The following is a 22,676-nucleotide window of genomic DNA, read 5'->3' on the forward strand; positions in this document are numbered from 1 at the left end:
ATTTCTGGACTCACAGATAATGGAATGAGCAAACAATGTTGTGATTTTTTTGTGTTATTCCAGGAATGGAAGGAAGTGACAATTTGCTCTTTATTTTACCTTCCATTCCTTCCATTTTACCTTCATGAAACAAAAAAAATTACTTTTATTATAAAATGCGCACACGAACACGCGCGCACACGCAGGCACACACATTGAGACCGCGTGTCCCAACCGGGGTTGCAGCGAACCAAAGCCTAACTCGGCAACACAGGGCATAAGGCTGGAGGGGGAGGGGACACACCCAGGATGGGATGCCAGTCCGTCACAAGGCACCCCAAGCGGGACTCGAATTCCAGACCCACCAGAGAGCAGGCACGGGCCAAACCCGCTGCACCACCGCGCACCCCACACTATTACAAAATGTTTCTGTAAAAATAATTTTTGTAAAAATAAATTCAACACTTTACAGTTATGATGGCATTACCAAGAAAAGTTTAGTGATGAACAAGTCTAACTTTTGTGTTTTAGCCAGAAGCTTAACTCTGTGTTATGTTCTCTGAGAAGTCTCATTCTTGACAGAACCCCCTTCTCCAACTTAAATCTTACTTCACATCAAATCACATCTCGTGGGTGGAGAGTGATGCTGAAAGGGTGAAGTGTATATCTGCACTAATGACCAGTAACCAAAGGAACATGTGGCACACTGACTACAGCCTCACCTTGTGTGACTCTTTCAGCCGGGGCGGCAAGTTGTCCCGGATCCTCCTCATGGCTTGGAGGGGTGGCTCATTGAAGTACGGTGGCTCCCCATCCACCATCTCAATTACCATGATTCCCAAGGACCAGATGTCCACCTGAACATGGTGCCAATAGACAACCCCATTTTTGCTGCTTTTCATGCTTTTTGAACAACAAATATGACAGCTCAGTTGTCCTTTACTACAGTAATGCAATGCCCTGTGTCTGCTGTCTGTCAAAACCAATACTTTGTGGGAAACACTTTTCATTTCATTTTATTTGTGCTACATTTTCTGATGGTGCAAATACTTACCTCTGTACCATATGGCAATCTGGAAATGACTTCTGGTGCCATCCAGTAAGGAGTGCCAACCAAAGACTTTCTCTTTGGAACCTCCTTTGACACTTGGGCACAGAAGCCAAAGTCAGACAGTTTTATCTGCGGAAACATAGGACAAAATATCAATTAAAGTCAGATTTAAAAAAAAGAAATTTATTATTATTATTATTATTTACAGTAATAGCAATAACAACAATATGAACTAATCTAGCCGATGCTTTTTTTTTGCAAAAGTGACTTAGTGCTTAGCTACTTACAATTACTCATCCACTTATACAGATAGGTCATTTTTACCACAGCAATTCAGGGTGAATACTTCACTCAAGTGTAATAAAGCAAGAGCAATAACACAGCTACTTTGCTTAGGACTGCCGCAGTTTCTTCTTTATTATATTAAGCTTTACATCTAGCTGGGCACCTACTCTGTAATCCTTAATGCAGTAGTTAAAATTTTTTTGGTGATCCAGGATACAATCTAACTACTGTTTGTAGGATCTCCTCTATTGCAGACGGTCACATTATAACTAAAGCACATTGCATTGCCGCAGTTATTTTGTCTTATTACCTTCTGTCACATTTTCTCTCAAGAGCTCTGCATGACTGTACACTTCACATGATCAAATCAGGCTCAAAAACACATTATTGTTGTCTCTTTCACAAAGAAATAATTTTGCTAACTCAGTGTTAATACTCTTTCAATTCTGGTTTTACCATTTTTTTTCCTAAATTAATTTCAGTCACTGCTGAGAGACTTCCAAAGAACCCTGCCCATACCAGCTCTTCTTGAACAGAGGCCTCATTCAAAAACAGGTTGTATGCATGCATGCAATCGTAAAATATGCATACATAAAAATCCAAATGAAGTCTCTGACCTGATGTGCCAAACTTTGGCATTTTGCAATATTAAATTCAGGCATATGGAATAGAACTGACTCAGCAAAGATTTATAGACCTTTCAAAGAATGGCAATTACTCTCTGAGATCATGCAATAGACTTACGTAACTGTAATATTTTAATATATCTTAAATAAAATGAAACGGTTAAAACATAACTTCAGCTAAGATGGCTATGACGAGGGAAATAATGCATGAAGTAACACATTTTCTTTGTCTTTCATGAAAAATAGCTAAAACCTTGATGCTTCTAGAAGCATATAAGTGTAGCAAACATGCCATACACGTAGAGCCACGGCGGGGCCTATCACCTCTGTGAAAGACACACTTTGCACAGCACAGGCGACACAAAGAAAAGGAAAGCAGTCAGTGTGGCCGTACTCTCTACTTTGTTGCAGTAGCCAGCTCCCATTAAGAAATCCTTGCGCATAAGAGACTTTACTGAGGATCAACAGCGATTACAATGAGCCATATGGATAATTTCTGTAGCGTAGTGGTTAGAGCTACTGCTTTTGGACCCAAAAGTCACAGGTTTGAGGCTCACCTCTAGTTATAGCACCCTTGAGCAAGGTACTTACCCTCAATTGCTCCAGCAAAAATTACCCAGCCGTATACATGGGTAAATAATTGTACGTACCTTAACGTTGTGAGTCGCTCTGAAGAGAAGTGTCAGCTAGATGAATAAATGTAAATATGTACAGTCTGTACATGTGGGCTCTCTACTCAGTGCAAACGCAATGCCCGTCTCGACAGTTGTGTGAAATGTTTTGCTATGTTATCGATTCAGGGGGAAAGTGAGGCACAAACATGGGTGGTGAAGAGAGGGAAAGAAAGCCCTGCACAGGGGCACACAGACACAGAAAAGCACATTTGCGTGTGAGACTTGCCCTTCCGTCGCTGGTGAGGAGAATGGAGTCACTCTTGATGTCTCTGTGGATGACTCCTTGCGTGTGGAGGTATGACAGAGCCCTGAGCACAGACAGACACACCGTGGCTATCTGCTCCTCGTTCATCCTGAAAAAGGTGCGAGGAGGCATCACTGCGGGTTAAGCATAACACCCTATTGTATCCAAAGTCGACACTCAGAATTGTGCGTTTACCTCTTTTTTTATTCTTTATTGAGTCTGAAATAACATGGTGAACGGGGCTCTAATGTAATTCTTTCATCCCACGATAGCACTCTGTTGGAGGCTGCTGTTAGGTAAAAGAGCCGATAAACCTCAGCGCAGTGAGTAATGGCTCTTTTGCACAAGCGGAGCCCAAGAGCTTATCTCCTAAGAGCAGCGCCATGTTAGCAGAGCTGCAGAGCTGCAGAGCTGTGCCATACACATGTGCACTGAAAACATGACAACAGACCATGAACAGCACCGGGTGGGACAAAAACAACGCATTCCTGTATCTTTGCACCGCGTCATCAATTAACCATCATGTCAAAAATTTCTGACATGATCAAGCTACAATTTAGGCTTATAATCTCTCAGGTGCCATTCCGTCCGCTTTTCATTCTCATCTCTTTTGCAAAATATTTTGTAAAGTGAAAATCTCTAAGCATTGTCTTCACATCAAGAATTGTGGACTGACGGGGTTAATGTATAGCAATTACAGTATGTTAATCCTCGATATTATTACAGTACAATGCTTTGTGGGATGTATGTACTGCAAAGTGCAATTCATAGTGACAAAATATGCTCTGAATTAATTTGGTTGTCTTGTTACATAATCCGTACCTTTGAAAATACCAAGGCTCTCAAGAGTTTGACCATTTATAATTCTTGCAATTTACTTATTAAACTATATTAACATTTTCATCAGGGTATGTTTAGATCATTCCTGTTGTTGATTGTTGTTTACCACTTTTTTAAAACTTTTTCACAGAATGTGAAACTGCCAAATAAATGCAATAATCACAGAAAAATGCCCTCAGTGCCTCCCAGCCAATCACACACAGACAAGGGGGGCTTTTCAAAAACATCCACCCGTGTATGTATTTCATGCTTTCAGACTATTATCATTGCAATCGGGAAAAGAGGACAATTAATAAATATACTGCATAAAGTCTACTAAAAACAAAAGGGACACAACAAAAACTGGAAACATCAGCTAACAAATTACTGTAAATAAAGTTAATATTGCTAATCTTTTCCTCACACAGCTGTCCAGGTGCACTTAGTTCATAAGCTGTAATACTACAATAGTGAACTGTAACTCACTTTATGGAAATATCTGGATGAGCCCCTAATCATAACTGTGAGGATACAGCACTCTAATATGTATAAACACTTAAAGCAGCCAAAAATACCACTTCTAACCCTATTCTGGATAGAGACCACAGTAAATGATAGTCAAGTATCCTTACGTTTGAAAAGAAAGCAGAACAGTTTTCTTTATTTGTATTTTTTGTACAAAATATAGTTTGCTACTGCTGCTTTGGTGGTTTGCTACTGTTTTTAAAACTTGCATGCTTTATAAATATAGGAAATTAAATGTGTGACAATGGCCTCCCAGGTTTTATTTTCAGTTGGTTCTTGTGCCTAACTTACACTGGAAATGTGTTTTAGTGCCTTGAATTCCTGCATTTAGTGTTGACTGCTGAGTGTGAATTTAAATAGCAGCTCAAACAGCTGATGAGAAACACAAGACATCTCTGGACAAGCAAGAGTCACACATCTTTAAACGAAATGAAGAGACACAGTGGTTGGCCACTCTTCACGGGTGTGCTCTCCTGACGCCTTACAATTACCATGAGACACCGTGCCACCTCAAGTGACACACGGCGCAAATCACTGTAATTATACATGTAGACAAATTGCACTTAAACATAGCGGAGGGGAGATGCAGCTCAAAAACTACTGCTTAAAAGTTCAAATATAAAGGGATCTAATGACAAAACTTCAGGGGTTTTGTAAAAATTTCAAAGTGTTATAAAGGCTGATAGATTTCAATAATTTTACTGATTATTCTTTAAATCCTTTCAGAATCACCTTCCTTTTTGGTAACTTTGGTAAACTGCTTAGTACTAAAACTTCACTATATTTTGTGTCTCAGACTAAACAGTTGTTCAAAAATGTTGTGCTACAAGTTTTACACATTTTTTAATACGATGGTTGATTCCAAGTCATTTTCTATATCCACTGCAGGCCGTGATCTACGTATTTCTTCCCTCAGTAACACACACACACTGCACACGCACTGCAGCATGAGTCAGTTAAGGCAAACCAGTTTCAATTCCACCTTCCCTCTTTCTACTTGATGTATGTGCTGTACCTTTTATCTACCTGATAGAAACCCCCTCGCTCCAGCTCGTCCATCTCTCTTCTGTTTACCTCAAGGCTTCTCTTATGTGTGAAGAGAGGAGCAGAGCAGCGGAAGCACATTCTCTTGTACTCATTTCAGCGCTGAGCCACAACAGTTTGCAGGGAGGCTCTTGCCTACCTTGTATGAGTGACGATGTCAGTGAGAGCGCCGCCCTCCAAGAACTCCATGACAACCCACAGCTCATCTCCTACCAAGTAGCTGTTGTACATGTCCACCACATTCTCGTGATGGTAGTCTCTCATGATCACCACCTGAAGCCAGGGAGTAAAAGCGTCCAACAGTACTTACAGTACAATATGCACTCAGCAGTGACTTGTGTAAACAAACATGTTCACTGTCAGCTTTTTAAATTATTTACTCACTTATGTAAATTTCAGAATTAATAGCAAAGTAAAAATAAGGATTACATATTGCTAGGGCTCAATGTTTTATTGGCATTAACATTAGAAATTGATGTAAATTTGAAAATTAATGCGTGAAATTACTGTGTATGATGAGAAATTGGTTGCTGAAATATGGTAAAGGTTTAAGCTATTCTCAGTAAAGTTTAGTAGGCAGATCAGTCAACAAACCTTCTGGAAACTGCTGCTCACTACACTGTTTGAAAAATAGTTTTAACAATTATATTACAAGTTCTGCAGCATAATTCAGATATTGTGACAAAAATACCTTTTAGGAATGAAACATAAATATTTCCTGTTTTAATTTTTAGTAGTGATTTAATAAAAAGCATAAGGATTAAACGTCTTCAAGTATACTTGCTTATGTTCAGAAATATAGCACAGACACTTGCACACACAAAGCTGTTGCTAATGGTGATGAAACATGTCTAATAATAATGTTGATGAGAAGTACACAAGAATAAATTAACAGCTAAATATTTTTGTGCATATTGCACTTCTAGGTTTGCTCAAATTATTGCTCTTATTAAGTACATAATTTGCATAACACAAAATGTTCTGTAGGTTATTATTTCTGTGAAAACTTAAGTTCATTTTATCCGTTACCAAGACAACATATCCAAAACATTTAAACAAATTACATGAAATTAAACGCATCCAGGAACAAAAATAATGCACCTATCATCGTGATGCCCCTTTCTGTCTCTCTAAAGACAAATAAATTCCACGGTTGTCGTTGGCAACAGTAGCACCTCAGTGGGCGACACACAGAAGGACCAGTGTGTGCAGTTCTGGGGCTCAGTCCTACGGCTGCCTACACAACATGCCAGCATCGTTGTTAAGGGTCTCCAGGTGCTTGCCAGCCAGGAGCAACTGCTGTGTGACTGCTGTACTGCAAAGGTACACTTGCTTTGCCCCTGGTGTCGATGTGATGGACCCACAACCGCCCACTTGCTGCAGTTCGTACACCTGTAGCTTTGCTAGTCTGAAGGCAGCTGAGGCTGTAGAAGAAGACAGGCAATGAAAATGGTGCTTCTGAAAGCTGGCTGGAAAGCTGGTGCTGCTAATTCATCCCCATTTGTTTAGTAAAGTATAAGTGAAAGTCGAGTTTACAAATGATGGGAATGGAACAGAGAAACTCTCCCCTCACAGACAGAGAGGTTTGAATCCATCTAAGCCTGCGTGGAGTTTGCATGTTCTCCCCATTTCCACTGAGTGCTCTGGTTTCCTCTCATAGTACAAACACATATTCCAGGTTAACTGGTGGCTTAAAATTGCCCTTTGTGTGTGCTTCTCCTGCAGCAAACTGGCTTCCAGTGTACCCTAACCCTCCCACCCTATAATTCTGGAACAGGCTCTGGCCTACTATAACATAACACAGGACAAGTGGTTATTGATAAATGATGGATGGATGAATTGAAAGCAGTCTGGGGAGTTTGAACAAACTGAGAAATAAAGGATGAAACATTTCTGCAGTAGTTTAAAGACATTTTCCTAGATGCAATAACAGATTATCTGTGACAAACGGCAGGCTGCCTTCTCAACTGAGCACGCTAAGACTCCAACAGGTGACACCCGGGAGGTGGCCCGGCCTGGCCCGGCCCGGCTCGGCTCGGCCCGGCTCAGCCTGGCACTGACCTCGTTGAAGAGCAGCTCCCTGCGCTGCTGCTTGCGCAAATCCATCTTCTTGACGGCCACCTGCTTGCCGCTGTGCTTCTCTGTGGCAATACACACAATGCCTGTGGATCCTTCGCCTATTTTGATGAAATTGTCCAGGTACTCGCGCGGGTCGCCCGGCTTCACCACCAGCTGCAGCGCGGCCCGGAACTGCTCGTGGGACACCCTGGACGGGGGCTGGTCGGACGCAGAACCCCAGCTAGGGGGAGGGTAAGCCCCTGGGGGGATGTACGGGGAGCAGGGCTGCGAGTACGCACCCTGAGGAGTGTAGGGAGGGCTCGGCTGGGAAGGGGGGTGGTGGTACGGCGAGGGCTTGTAGTGGAATGTTGGCGGGTACTGGAAGCTGCTAGGGTAGCTCAGTTTGGCTTGGCTCTGAGGTAGTTTAAGGGGGCCGCGGGGGTAGGTTTCTGCCCCGGGCACCTGGGGGCTTCCATCCCTGGACATCCTGTCATAATCTCCCTGTGAAGGAAGAAAAAGAGGAGAATTAGGAGCCTGATGAGAACACTCACCACCAGCCATTACTGCTGTTGCAATTCCTGACTTTGTGGCTACAGCAAAATTTTTTTATTACCACATTCAGCCCCTGGAACGCGAGTGAATGAGTGCGTGATTGACCTGCGACGGCCCGCGTCCCATCCTCATTGTACGCTGCCTCAGAGCCTGTGACGCCATGACAGGCTCTGGAGCTGACAAGCAATTATTTATAATGCATGGATGCGTGTTTTTTCCTCCTAAAAACACCTCCCAGTTTACTATTTCTCTGAAGGTGTACATTTTTGCAGAATGTTTACGGGTGGGTTAATAGAAAGCTATCTGTATGCCACCTATTTGTCTGTAAAGGGACTCCAGATGAAGGCTGGTGCAGGCGAGCGCGCGCGCACACACACACACACACACACACACACACACACACACACAGCCTGGGTGTCTGTGTGGACCCTGTGGCTCGCCGCATCAGTCCACACACCCCTAACACGTTTTACATTATTCGCCAGAGAAACAATTCCAGCTGTTATATTAGCAGTTGTGACAGTGTGCGCATTTTTTTGCCCTGCCCTTGTATTGCAATATTTGTGAGATGAATTTATTTTAGTTATATCAATTTCAGCATATATTACAATTTCACAGTGCAAAACATTCAGTTTCCTCTAACAGATTAATCTATCTTCACTGCTAAGCTTTATGTTTCCCAAGCACGATAAACAATGTGAACATTTCCCATAAATGAGTGTATGTTTTACAATTTTCGTGCTACACAGTGAGGTGTGTCTTCTCCACACACCCGATCCGAGCACCACAGACAGAGATGGATACGACGGATGAAGAGCAACACAAAAAAAAAAAAAAAAACAAATAAAACCAGAACGCGAGCGCGGACTCTCAGCGACGACCGGCTTCGCGCCAAAACCCGCCAGCACAGCGCGCGCTGCACGATCACCAAAAGCGACGTAGTGCCGCCATTCCAGCTCTCTGCGGACAGAAATTAAATTACCCGAACCACACCCACTGAGTGACCACACACTTCCAGTGGCGGAACACAAACTGTATTCCAGAACACAAACTGTTCCAAACGCCTTTTTGACGGTACTCGAGCGCACCCGGTGGGAGACTCGCGCGCGAGCGTGTGATCTGTCGGCACGAGGAATAATTACGTCCGTGGACTCGTTTAATCAATCAATTTGACCGGGGGTGCTCTGGGGGGGTCGCTGGCCGGCGCCGGGAGCTGGCTGACAGCCGTGGGGGGGGGGGGGCTCTGATCCATGTTCGTTAAACGCACATTAATCTGAATTTGGCAGTGTAATCAACAACCCAACTGAACTGTGAAATTGAATTCTGCAGTGGAACATCGTTTGGCCATTTTATGCTAAGGCTGCAGAAAAGGGAAGAAAGAAAGAACGAAAAAAAAAAAGTGCCGCAACATCAATTTGTCACTATAAGCTGCGGCACGACGCGCAGTGGGCGGAGCTTGGGCCCTCGGCAGCGCGCGCTGAGACCTAACGGCTCACAAGCGCTGAGGAAAAAGAATTTAGGCTCCATAGAAGAGGCACGACTGCTTTTGGTCACGCACTCCCCCTCCCCCCACACACGCACGCAGAGCGATACCAGCACCCCCACCGTCGGTTTTGAATGGGCGAGGACAAAGGATACGGCAATATAGCGTTGTGTGCACGAGCCAGGAGGAACGCGCGCGGAAACCAATGCCAAAGACTAGGATGCAGTATCTCCTGACGTGAAACACCTCTCTCAGCCGACATACTACACACTATACACATGCAATGTAATATTTTATACCATCCATCTTTCATTTCAAATTTTCATATTTTTATATATTTTTTTATCCTTCATTCACATGCTCTATCTTCTCATCTGTCTTGTCACTGTCATCCTCCTGTCTGTGCTGTGGAAGTTCCTGTCACCAAGACAAATTCCTTATATGTGTGAACATACTTGGCAATAAAGCTCGTTCTGATTCTGATTTTCTGTATGCTCTAGACTAATGCCTGTGTAAAATGGCACGCATAGTGGTTTATTACTGTTGATCCTGGGTTTGAGTCCCCTTAGTGTAGTACCCGTAACTACACCCTGCTTTAAATGGGAAACTACTGTAAAGTTGCAATCTGACACCACCATGACTCCCCTTGGACAAAGACGTTGGCTATATAAAGGTCATTAACTACAGCTAAATGCTGTACAACCAAAGCGCTGAACACAGATGACCAAGAGCCCATCTTCAGCGTACAAAGAGTGCCGCGCGTACGGCACACTTACTGGAGCGCGAGCCGGAGCTCATTCCGCCCCGCGGCCCGTCGCGCCGCTGCAGGACAACGTGTCCCAGTGGAGTGCGTGACTTTCACACGCTGGGAGCGGGAGGGACGCAGGGATGGAGGGAGATGCTGAAACGGCACTCCTGCATTCTCCTTTTTCACTGAATGCACAGTTTGGGAGCTTGAGGCAAATGCGCTAATGAAGGCGCACTGCATTAACAAGCGATATGTTATTTCTTTCAGTCTCGAGGAAACTCCAAAGTCTCCTTCATCGCCGAATTAAAGGTTTTCAGCATCTCGACCGACTGTCGGTGGGGCCGATGGAGAGCAAACGCTGGGCCTGGTTCATAATCCACAAACTGCACCATATTTGTCGACCAGGGTACGCAAACTAGAAAACACATTACCGAAGAAAAACTATATTCATGTGCTTTACACAAACGAAATGGAAAAAGTCACACTTCCATACCGGCAAAAAGCAAACTGCGCTTAGAGTTAGTGCCACAGAAAACCGAATTTCACTTGTACTCCACAGCCAGGTGACATTGCAGTTCTTACATTTTCTCATCTAGCTGACACTTCTTTCTAAAGCAACTTACAATTATTTACCCACACCTGGGTAATTTTACTAAAGCCACATAAGGCAAGTACCTTTCTCAGGGGTACTACAGCTTGAGGGAGGAAATGAACCTACAACCTCTGGGTTCAAGAGCAGGAGGTCTAACCACTACACTAGCAGCTTTTATTAAATCTATGACTTTTTCTATTAACTACTTTAATTTCTTAAATTTCTTCTCTAGCTCACAACTAGTGGCGTGTGGGTTCAGATCTCCATTTGAATACACCTCAGTCTGTGCGTTCTTGTGTACATATATGTTTACTCCCACAGTCCAAAGATGTGCTTCGGATGAACTGGCGACTCTAAATTTTCCTCAGTGTCAGTGCCCTGTGACAGACTGGCATCCCAGGATAATGGGTGGGTGGATGGGTGAATCAATCAGACGCTTCTGCCACGTTAATCATTGCTCCTCAACTATCATGAAAGATAATAAGCGAAAGAAAATGGGTAAGAGAATTAACTGTTCAAAATAACAGTATATATACAAACACCCACTAAACGACCTGCTAAATCATATTCTAATTTCTGTCGAAGAAACCATTTATCTTTAGAACGAATAAAGCTCAGCAAACGTAAACATTAGAATGTAGACATTAATAGGAAAGCAGCATAACACGCTGAAAATGCTGCATGAGTTCAATAGCAGTTCTTGTGCTTTGGTCAAGCATTTGACACCTTTCTGAAAACTTTTGAGTTTCAGTGATAAAAAAATTTTTTTTTTTCAAATTAGCAACAGCATCCAAGCTTAATTTATTCAAAGGCACACAGCTGCCTATGGCTAATTAATTCTGATAGGCCAATGATTGCCTGAGTTCCTGGTAATTGATTTCTGCCCAGGTCCTGTGGGTGAGACTGAGTCTTTGGCAGCCTCCAGTCCCACTCGACTTGAGCAGATTAAGCAGTGACACAAAGATCCATCACTAAGTGCAGCGGCGCTGCATTTAAAGCCAGCCGGTGTGATGGGGGAGCGACCTGATCGCGCGGCGATATCGCTCACACCACCAAAACCACATCTCTTTGTCCTTTACAAGGAATTGGGAGCACGCAGCTCAAAAGATGACTTTGTATCCTCTACTATAAAACACACTTTTAGAAAGGATAGGCCAATTCAACTGGGCAGAAATTACTTTTATTAAATATGCAGAGGAGGCCATTACATTTCTGCTACTTCATTATAACGTAATTGAAAAATGAAAACAGGTGCTTGAAAATAAATATATATTTTTTTCTGTATGTTTGTATAAATGGGAGAATACAAGAAAACTTTCCGATGGCCAACGGATTAAATATTAAGGAATAGCAATAAAGAGCAATAGGATCATCTAAGTGTCCTGTGTCCGTGTGTGTGTGTCCGTGTGCGTGTTTGCTGCTTCTGGCTGTTACCTGGGAGGCGCTCACAGTTTCAGAGAGGCGCGGGTACGTGTAGGAGCTGTAGTGGCCCTGCTGGGTAGACTTGAAAGCACTAATTCCATATGGCAAGCTGGGCTCCTGCAGTCCTGAGCCGGACCGGGACCTCTGGCGAATGGCAGGCTGGGGGCTGGTCTGGGTCACATAGGATGACTTTGGTCTTTTCTCATACTCCTCGCGGGAAGGTGCGAATCCCCACTCGCTGTCAGAGTAGATCTGCTCGCTGTGGAGGGATGTCCGGGAGGGCGTGCCCAGGGGCTGTTCCCTGTAGTCCTGGGCCGATGACCCGGAGGACACTGGGTAGTAGTCCCGGCTTCCTGCAGCCCCCTCCTCCAACCGCCCCTTGGTCTCCAGGTACGTGTGGTAGTCGGGGGGCATCTTGGCATAGTCTGATTTCTGAGGCATGGCATCTGGGTAAAAGGGACTCCTGATGGTGTGCCCGTTCTGCTTGGCTAACCGATAGTGCCTCCCCACGGCCCACTCCCCATCGAAGGACACCTTGTCCTTATAGCTGTCTGCTGGGAAGTCTTTGGAGCTGTCCAGGTCACAGGAGTAGCGTGAGTAGTAGTGGCCAAAGCCGTTCTCCTCAGGCGCATTGGAGGAGCGCTTGGAGCCAGACTGGTGCGGAGCTGGGGGACTCTCCTTTCGAAGGGAATTTGAGCGGGTCACGGAAATGTTGTCAAACTCCTCCAGGAGACCATTGATCGAGGTGTCTTTCTGAGGCCTGCTCCCTCGCACAATAGTCTACAAAAGAGGAAAAACGGGCTTCGTTACAGTCACCCGACACAGTCACGGCTGCCCCACCTCATCAAACATGACATAAAAAGCTCATATGTGCAATTTGTCTGCAACGACACTAAAATACACATCGTCACGTCTCTAGCGAATGCTGCACATCGGTCACACAACATATTAAACTACCTTAGGTCATATTTAACACAAATAATCCAAGAAAAGCACAAGAAGGAACCACAGGGCAAAGGATTAACTGCAAAAACAGATACTTTTTAGCAGGTATTCGCTGAGGAGAATGTATTAATACTCTTGACATTTACAAGCAGCACATTTAAATGCAGTTAAACACTGTGCTGCAACAACATGAGTCATTGAACACTCTTCAGTCCCGGAAACAAAGGGGTGGAATAGAACCCTTTCTCGTGACTCTTGAGAGTCACAACAAGACAACGCAAGATACCTTGTGAGATACGAGAGATATGTGATGTGAAAGCGGGTGACTTGGGTCTCTCTCTCCGGATTAAATATTCCTCCGAGAGCATCTCTGAAACTCACACATTTAGTTCTTTACCAAGCGTCAGTTTCCCCAACTTGAGCTCAGACTGAGTCATTTCCAGTTCTCCCCTTGTGCCTCCATCCGCCCCCTTGCGTAACAAACCTCGGTTGAGCTCTTTCCCGAGCCGAGAGCTTTCTTAGCACACCGAGGGTTGAGCGGAGAGGTTCACAAGAGTGGCCCAATGTTCACAAGAGCGAGCCGGTTCCGCCAGGCCACTTCACCCGCCCACCGCCGCTCAAAGTAGGGCGACGCTGCTCATTTGTCCACCGTGTCACAAGCCCCGATCAGATGACACAGCACAGATGCAGAGCGCGGTCTCGCCGCTCTACCCTGCGCTTCAGCTGAGAGTCCTTACGGCCCGAGTCACTCCAGAGCCCCCGTTCTGCAAACTCTCCCCTGAGGTTTGCTGACACAAAGATTAAATCCTCCTAAACAATGTTGGTAAAAGAAAAAAAATCTGTTGGACATTTTTCCACTATGAAAAATGTTAATTAACAGTTAAATATACTAAAAAAGTAATTAAACACAGTCCAACAATAAGCATTTCCCTAAAATTAAGGCATAAATTAAAATGATAAAGCCTTAAAGAGAAAATACGCCTTTCAAGAGACCACTCATCCCCGTGGTCACGTAATAGTCCATCTACATGGTATCTTCTCTCTTATTTCGAATGCCTTGTCAATTTAACATCAGCAAATCGATAAAAATAAAAGACAGTGTCCTCAAACCACGTGCGAGGTAATATGTTTCTCCGACTAAATGAATTACACAGAAAATATAATATTTATTATATATTTTTATTCAGTAGCATGCCCTTTATACCAAGCTCGAAATGCCAATATTGTTCAAATTACTCAAAGATCATGTGTACTGTACTGCTGTAAATACTACGGTGATGAATACATTCTAATGGTTTTTGTTGTTGTTTTTAGCACCAAATCTCAGTATCAGACAAATTATATTAAAAATAATTCTAAAATAATCCATATTTGCACATAATAAAAATTCAGTTTATGATTTTTCTTCTACAGCTTCTCCTTGATGTAATGGGTAATATGCAAATGTAATATGTTTATGTTCATTGCTCAATGCTAAAGACTAAAACAAATATTACAAAAAAAGAAAATAACAGGCCCGTTCTCAATAAGAGCAGCACAAAGCCTTCGGGTTTCCGACGTACCCCGGCCTCCACGTGATCTCGCATCTTGTGCCCTACCACAGTCACGGCAATCCGCACAGGCTACTGTGTACGTGGTGCATTCAAAGTGGTGCATTCTCTGGAGAGTCGCTCTCAGTTCATACCCAAAGTAACAGATTACTTGTGCTGCGAGCGAATGCAACTCCCAGCCAACCAGGAGTTCTATAAATGGCCACTATCCCAAAAAAAAAAAAAAAACAGATGCTGAACTTGAAGCTCGGGTGGTTGAGTAAAGGTGAAAGCATATATCCTCTCTTCCCTCTTTATTGCTGGCTGATTTATGGGCTCTTTAAAAAACCCCTTATTTCAAAGGACAGCCAAAGAAGGGGGTCATTTCAAATCCAATTTACCTTTTTATCAAGAGCATGCACACGGACATAAGACCTTCCGTTGCCTATCTTCACTTATTATTACTATTATTACCATTATTACTGCTACCTCCAATGAATGATGTGATTTAAAGAAAGACTCCTGTTTGGATGAGGGTGTTAAAAGGTTTAAGAATGCGATGATGCGCAAACCGGTACATTATTTGTGTACGTCATGGTAGACGGGTACATAGCGACAACTCTTGTGTTCTCTATGCCTCGCATTTTAAAATTTGGTAGCAATAGATGCAGTGTGCAAAAGAAAGTGGAACGTGTGCGCGGCACCAACGATGTCATGCAGTCTTTCGCGACACTTGAGTAATTTCACCAGGCTAGTTGTCGCAGCTATCGCTAAAAATGGAGTGCGTACTGTATATGATGAATGCCTGCTGACGGGAATCAGCGCTCGAGGAAGGAGGGGGCAGGCGTGGTGAGACATGCCGAGCCTGGTAGAGCACGAGACGAGGTTAACAGCATTCCAAATCAACATTAAGCCCGGGAATCGCAGAGTGACCACAATGTTCCCATTAATGTGAATTAGGGCCTCATATGCCGGAGTGCCAGTTCCCATTTCCCCCTTCATTGTTTTTCGAGTGTTTTCTTTTTTCTCCACTGCTCGTGATCCCAGTGACAATGGCCATATTTCACCCTCGCCGTGTCAGGGGTCTGTCCTTCAGCGATAAGCTGTGATAGATCTGCTCGCGGAGGCATCTGTCTACCTAGTGCCTTGCGGAGTGAAAAATGAGGCCGGTTTCGTGATAGGGCTTTAACCTTGGTAATAATGAAGTGGACAATTAAAGATTCTGCCCTTGCCGTGACTCCCGCGCACGGCCTTAAGCACCAGGTTCTCGCAGTAACACGGCGTCGGCGTGCTCGACACGTGGTCTCGCGCTCGGCACGGCGCCCCCGTTTCTGCAACAATCGCTCCCACGTTCCCGTAAAATAACGGCATGCCGACATCACAAATTTGCAGAAACGTGTAAAAGAGGCTCGAAATCATACGGCCGAGACTCACGCCCGCGCACGGGCGCGCGATCCGACGCTCGAATCGTGACGCGACGAGCTGTTCCGAGGCATTAAAAGACACATTTGCTCGCTCTTTGTACATAAGGCTGAATTTTGCACAGATCCCGACCCACATGCTGCAGCATTGTTGCGGGAGCGTACAGCTGTCTGAGGTTCAAAAGAAACATTCCTAAACATAAATGGCAGCATTTATAGCATTTCCCTACTGAACATTCTTCATTTCAAAAAAATGGTTTTATTCAGCAGAACATCTTTGGACTTTGCCTTGACGTAATGCGAAAAGTTGTTGCACCAATCTTTCATTATATATCTTCATCGCCAAAATTATGTCCGGGATAAAAATATTCCTCAAAATATGTCGACGTATGTATGTTACAATGCAAGCCGATAACACTTGATCATTTGACTAAATGTGTAAAAAACAGAAAAAGAAGACAATAAAGGGCAGCACTGGTCGCTGTGTACGCTACACAGTGAAGCCCAGCGAAAGCACACACACACACATACAAACACACACACTGTCTGAACCGCTTGCCCCACACGGGGTCGCGGGAAGCCAGAGCCTAACCCGGCAACACAGGGCGAAAGCCGGAGGGGGAGGGGACACACCCAGGATGGGACGCCAGTCCATTGCAAGGCACCCCCAGCAGGACTTGAACCCCACACCCATCGGAGAACAGGACCCGGTCCAACCCACTGCACCACCTGCACCCCCCCATCGAAAGCAACAAAGAGGAATACGGCGGTGACACATTACAACATCACACAAAACGCTGCAAAAGCGTGTAGGTACTGTACACAGTTCCTGTGTTGACATCATACTGTGTTTTGACTTCTCGCTGCTTACAGCGCATCTCTGGGCACCTTCCATTTACACAAGTATACATATTATCAACAGATCAAACAATACACACACACACACACACACACCACTCCTGAGCCTAACCTGGCAACACAGGGCATAAGGGGGAGTGGACGCACCCAGGACGGGACACCAGTCCATTGCAAGGCACCCCAAGTGGGACTCGAGCCCCAGACCCCCCCAGAGAGCAGGTCCTGGCCAAAGCCGCTGTGCCACCACACCCCCCAGATGAAACAATTAAAAAAATGAAATCACATTTCAGCTTAAGCCATAAATTGTTAAGAATTGTCATTCAAGTTATACATCAACTTAAAAATAATCAGTTTATATAGTCACATAATGAAAAGCTTGATGAAAATATATGCAATGACATCAATGCTGCGGAGCAGCTATGAAAACGAGAACGATAGAGCGAGGTGCGTTTCTGTTCATGCAGGCTGCGTGGGAGAATTACACAAGCCAACGCAATAGTTGCCGCTCTCGGTGGGAATGGGCCGTACCCTGTGTAGCTACCGTTTCGCTGCGCGCTGTACCGTGTCCCGCACCAGTACTGCGTTAATGGAACGTCTGCGCGCATGAGGCCTCGCGCTGTTTCGGGAGGCCGCTCAGCCGCCTCGGGAATCCATCTGCGTAGGACGCTCGATTTTTCCTCGCTCAACAGCAGTGAATTAATGTGGCACTAAGAACAAGCACACCATCAGGCGAGAGATTAAAACCACTCCTTTAGCTCTTGCCGAAAACAATCGTGAACCGTAGACATCGGCGATGCTCTAACATCATGCCTCCGCCCGCTTCGTAATACACTAAAGCGTTCAGAAACGTGCTGGTAGCTAATCGAGACTTTAATTAATCGAGGCAATTAGTACATCTTTGTCTCGATTTGCTTCGCAAGCATTTCTCGCCACGCAGCAGAACCACCACCCCTACAACTACTCACAGGGGGCAGTTTCAGCCCCACTTTGTAAGTAAATGGATGTAATTCCAAGCGCAGAATGAATGTAGTGTCTTATTGCTTATTGATTTATTCCAGGGGGATCCAGGGTGCTATAAAAAAAAAGATGCACGTAATGCGAAAAGTTGTTGCACCCATTTTTCATTATACAGCTTCATCACCAAAATTACAACTACAAATACAACTGTAGGCGCTTTCAGGTTTCCCCTTCTCTCCGCCTTTAACGGAAGCAGTTAAAGCTCAGCGTGCGGAGCAGCAGCACGTTCGTCCTGAGCTCGGATCCGTTCGCTGCGGCAGCGCTTGGGATCCTGCTGCACTGGGGATCGGCTGGGTTCCACGAGGGGAGTCTGCGAGAGGATGCTCTTCCTACGAGAAAGTGTCTGAGATACCTGCTGGGATTAAAGATCCTTGATGAATGACTGTTATTCAGTTCAGCAGGGAGTTGCCTGGATGAAATCCTTTAGGTCCCATATTTGAAATACTCCAAGACTGAAAAGATAAATATACACATACACACACCTGAAACCGCTTGTCCTATACGGGGTTGCGGGGAGCCGGAGCCTAACCCGGCAACACAAGGCAAGAGGCTCGAGGTGGAGGGGACACACCCAGGACGGGACGCTAGTCCATCGCAAGGCACCCCAAGTGGGACTCGAACCCCAGGCCGACCGGACCCGGTCCAACCCACCGTGCCACCGCACCCCCAAAAAGATAAATAAAGAGATAAAATTTAACTAGGATTTTATTATATGCGAAAGATGACTGTAACAAAATGAGTAAAGAAATAAATGTCTTTATTTCTGTGGCATAGGAGTCAATCTTCTGGAAGATAATGCCCCAGTTTTACATTTAATAAACCAAATATGTTTAAGAGGGGTTCAGTCGGGCAAAACTATGAAAATTACGGCCACATTTTATCCTTTTGCAGAAAGTAACTACAGATTTTCAGGTGTACCTTGAATTTTTATCAAGCACCAAACTTTTAACCAAGTTGCTTTGCCATTTGGTGATACACTGGGGACTGGAAGTTTCTAAGTGCTTTGTTATATCCGCAACTCAGAAATGGCTTATAAAGCATACAAATCAAAATCAGGTCAATAATGCAGACATCATTCAATTTGTTAAGTGAAATTTAATCAGAACTCAAATTAAACTGAGTGAAAATTAAAATAGCTTCTCTCCACAAACTTGTATTCCACCGCAGTCATTGACCGCTTCATTCCATAGACACGTGCAATGTTCAGAATCATCACTGTTATTGATCACTGACATTCTTAGAGGGGAGAGGAGCTGTAAACACTGTGGAAGGCAGTGGAGTTACCGTGGTCCCACACTCTTCATTCCATACTATGTATTGTACTGACATCTATTGGCTGAGCAAGTGAACAGAGGTCATGGTCACTAAGATTCAGAAAGATGTTTTTAGACAGATAATAGTGTAGTGGTTAGAACTGCTGCCTTTAGACCCAAAGGTTGCAGGTTTGAATCCCTCCTCCAGCTGTAGTACTCTTAACCAAGGTACTTACCCTAAATTACCCAGCTGTACAAATGAGCACATAATTTTAAGTTGCTTTGGAGGAAAGCATCAGCAAAATGAATAAATGTAAACTAGTTAAATGCAGAAAATGCTATTAAAACAACTGGAGAAAAGTGAAAAATGTTTTGACGCAGAACATTTGTTATGTTGGCCATTCGAAATACAAGTAGTCGGTGAAACACAGCGACACACACCAAGGATCTCTTACCAAACCACATCACTCCATCATCAAAGTCAGACGGAAAATTATTTACTGATTTAAAGATCCTGTTAGCAAAAACTTCTTTAAGTCAAAGACCAACATGCTTTTTTCAGAAGTGACTCTTGAAAATAATGACAGACAGGTGTACGGTGCAGTAGTTGAGAGTGTGGCGCCCTCTTGTGGATCAAACGAAAAAATGTCCCTTGACAACAGGAGACACGTGCTGGACATCCTCTCATTTGTGTGTCTCTGCAAGGACTTTTATTGCCACTATGACTCCACATCACCAGTATTTCACTGCAAGCTGGATCCTACAGCATTATACAGTGACCACCATTAACTTCCAATATACCAAACCAACCAGGTTTTATATACGGCACAGATTTATTGCTATTTTCCATCTTTTGGCATTACAGACATTACATACACTTCCGTGTATAGTTAAGGAGAACATGTGAAATTTGTTCTTGAAGTTACTCAGTTCAACATTCCTTTCTTTGTCATTTCATGTGATTCCAGTTGCACTCCTTTCTCCCAGTACAGTTTCATTCATTCATTCATTCATTCATTCATTCATTCATACTTCTGCATGAGTCCCACTGTGGTTTACACTGTGAAACTTCATAAAAATTTTCATCAAAGCAGGGAATTTTCTAAGATTTCATCTTCAAAACAGCACCGAAAAAGAAAATAATTATGTAAATTGCAATACTGAACATTATTGTTCCTAAAATTGTATCTGATACAGCCAGTACTTACATAAATTTCAGCTATTCTATGAAAGTGACATTGATGAAAATCACCTAAGGGATGGGTAAATCAACACAAGTGATAAAGGCTATCATGTTAAAACATGCATTGTTTTCTTTTGTCTATTAAGATGAGAATTTTTCGATAAGAATTTAAGAACTTTTTTTAGTGGGAAAAATCTCCAAGAATCAACGTATATTAAACAACACGGTAGAATAATTTAATAATCTAATCCCAAATATCAAAACTTGAGACATACTGACAGTAGGAGTTTTAATGTTTCACTAAATTATATTTTCACTACATTAAATCTAAGTAGAAAAAAATAACATGTAATTATAACATGCTACGTAGCTTTCTGACTTATTCTTCAGTCAGTAAAAAAAATTAAATTTGCTATTCTTTCAGCAAACTATTGCTGCTGAAAGGCAAAATTATAGACAGTCCAACAGATGCACTGAAGTATCTTTCATAATTCAGTAAGCAGCGTTTAGCTAGCAGTTAACATTAATGACAGGAATATCAAATTGGTTTGTCCATCTGTACTCTCCGTTTACTTCCTCGTAGTTTTCCAAATACCATAATGTCAGTTCTTTAAGTAATGTGTTTGGCATTCAGTACCACCCTAATCACGAGTACATTTAGATTTATTTAGCAGATGCTTTTCTCCAAATGAACTTCAAATTAACTCTATGTAGTGTTATCAGCCCACAGACCTTATACACCAAGGTGACTTACACTGCTGGATACACTACTTACTGGGTCACTCATCCATACATCAGTGGAACACACTCTCTCTGTGAAACTCACACACTATGGGGGAGGGAACCTGAAGAGTATGTCTTTGGACTGTGGGAGGAAACCAGAGCACCCGGAGGAAACCCACACAGACACAGGGAGAACATGCGAACTCCACAGAGTGAGTGGGGATCAAACCCACCACCCAGCGCTGTGAGACAGCAGCACTACTCGCCGCATCACCATGCTGCCTCTAGAGTAGATTTTAGATCTAGAGTAGAATAGAGTAGATTTTATATACTGTGTGTGTGTGTGTGTGTGTATATATATATATGTATATGCATATATACAGTATATACACACATATATACACAGTTTTACACTCACATACATGTATAAATATATAGTATGTATATACATTTATCTATATACTGCAGATATATACACACGTATGCCAGTGTAAAACTGCAGTTTTCTTTTTTTTTTTTTTTTTTACACAAGTGCTGTAAAGCTTTCTACATAAGCACACTGCTACCTGGGGGATGTCACTGAATGTTTTTTCTCTGCGATGGCTGAGAGAAACCCTTGCCCGGGTGCTCACCCCACGGCTCTCGCATTCTCTCTCTACGCTGATGTGCCGCGCATCAGAGCGCCCTTGTGCGCGTCACCCACAGCTGGCCCAAGCGCCGGCCTGACCTACATAGCCCGGAGCGTGAGTGCGCAGGCGTAGCCGCGTAGGCGCAGCCGCGCAGGCGCTGCCCCGCAGTCCGCCAACCGCAGGGGGCCTTGGGCTGAGCGCTCCGTCCGGGCGACCGGGGCACGGAACGCAGCAGCAGGGCGTCAGCCGTGGTCCGGCTGGTTTTGCACCTCGACTGAGAACAAGAAGAAGAATTACACAGTACATACGTCATAAAAATGTAGACGAGGGAATCATAACGCAAACTTTCTGTACTGAAATTAAATTCTGGTGTAACCATTTTACTACTTGCGTTAAACCAGAAACGTTCTTCGCTCACGTAACAGTAAGATACAATAAGTTACAAATGTAAGATATTTGCTAACATTTATCATGAAAAAAGAGCATAAGCAGTACACTGGGTCCTTGGGGTTATGCATTTTCGAAGACACAATCATAGTTCATTTATACACTTAACATTTAAAATAGTATTTTATGGATCCACGTTATGATTTTGTGACGGCGCGAACGACACCCGCCTGCGTTTCCACAAAATAGTCATCAGGTGGAGGCAAAATGCACCCAAAAAGAGTCGGAGTGCGGATGGATTCGCTCAGCGGCTCGTATCGCGCACTACGGTCGACCCGTAATCGATAGCGACTCGGTTCCGCAGTGTTTCCAGAGTTTGGGTCACCATATATATTATATACAAATGCAATATAATGAACGCAACACCTTTACGGGCTGCACGAAATTGGAGTTTCTTGGGACGACGCGTTTCAATTTCCAGTCATTTTAAATTAAATTTTAATACAACTTGAAGTTAATACAAATTTCGAAATCTATTATAGCCGAATCTGAGGCACATACACCCTACCCAGTAAATAAAAAGTACATGTCATTGACTGCATAGATAATAAAATTTAAAATCACCAGAT

At 43.7% G+C, this 22,676-nt stretch overlaps 1 protein-coding gene across 5 annotated transcripts in view; it reads right to left on the reverse strand.

Moving 5' to 3' along the window:
- pak5 (p21 protein (Cdc42/Rac)-activated kinase 5) overlaps window positions 1-22,676 on the reverse strand; it is a 61,581-nt gene that overhangs the window by 1,664 nt on the left and 37,241 nt on the right. For all 5 annotated transcript variants that reach the window (XM_018743902.2, XM_018743901.2, XM_018743899.2 and 2 more), the window contains 6 exons: window positions 12,115-12,882; window positions 7,309-7,806; window positions 5,387-5,520; window positions 2,842-2,968; window positions 1,034-1,159; window positions 702-836 (listed from right to left, as the gene is read on the reverse strand). In XM_018743902.2, coding sequence (XP_018599418.1) covers window positions 702-836; window positions 1,034-1,159; window positions 2,842-2,968; window positions 5,387-5,520; window positions 7,309-7,806; window positions 12,115-12,882 — 1,788 coding nt within the window. The remainder of the gene's footprint in view (window positions 1-701; window positions 837-1,033; window positions 1,160-2,841; window positions 2,969-5,386; window positions 5,521-7,308; window positions 7,807-12,114; window positions 12,883-22,676) is intronic.

This window comes from Scleropages formosus, chromosome 1, assembly GCF_900964775.1.
Source record: "Scleropages formosus chromosome 1, fSclFor1.1, whole genome shotgun sequence".
Taxonomy (NCBI): domain Eukaryota; kingdom Metazoa; phylum Chordata; class Actinopteri; order Osteoglossiformes; family Osteoglossidae; genus Scleropages; species Scleropages formosus.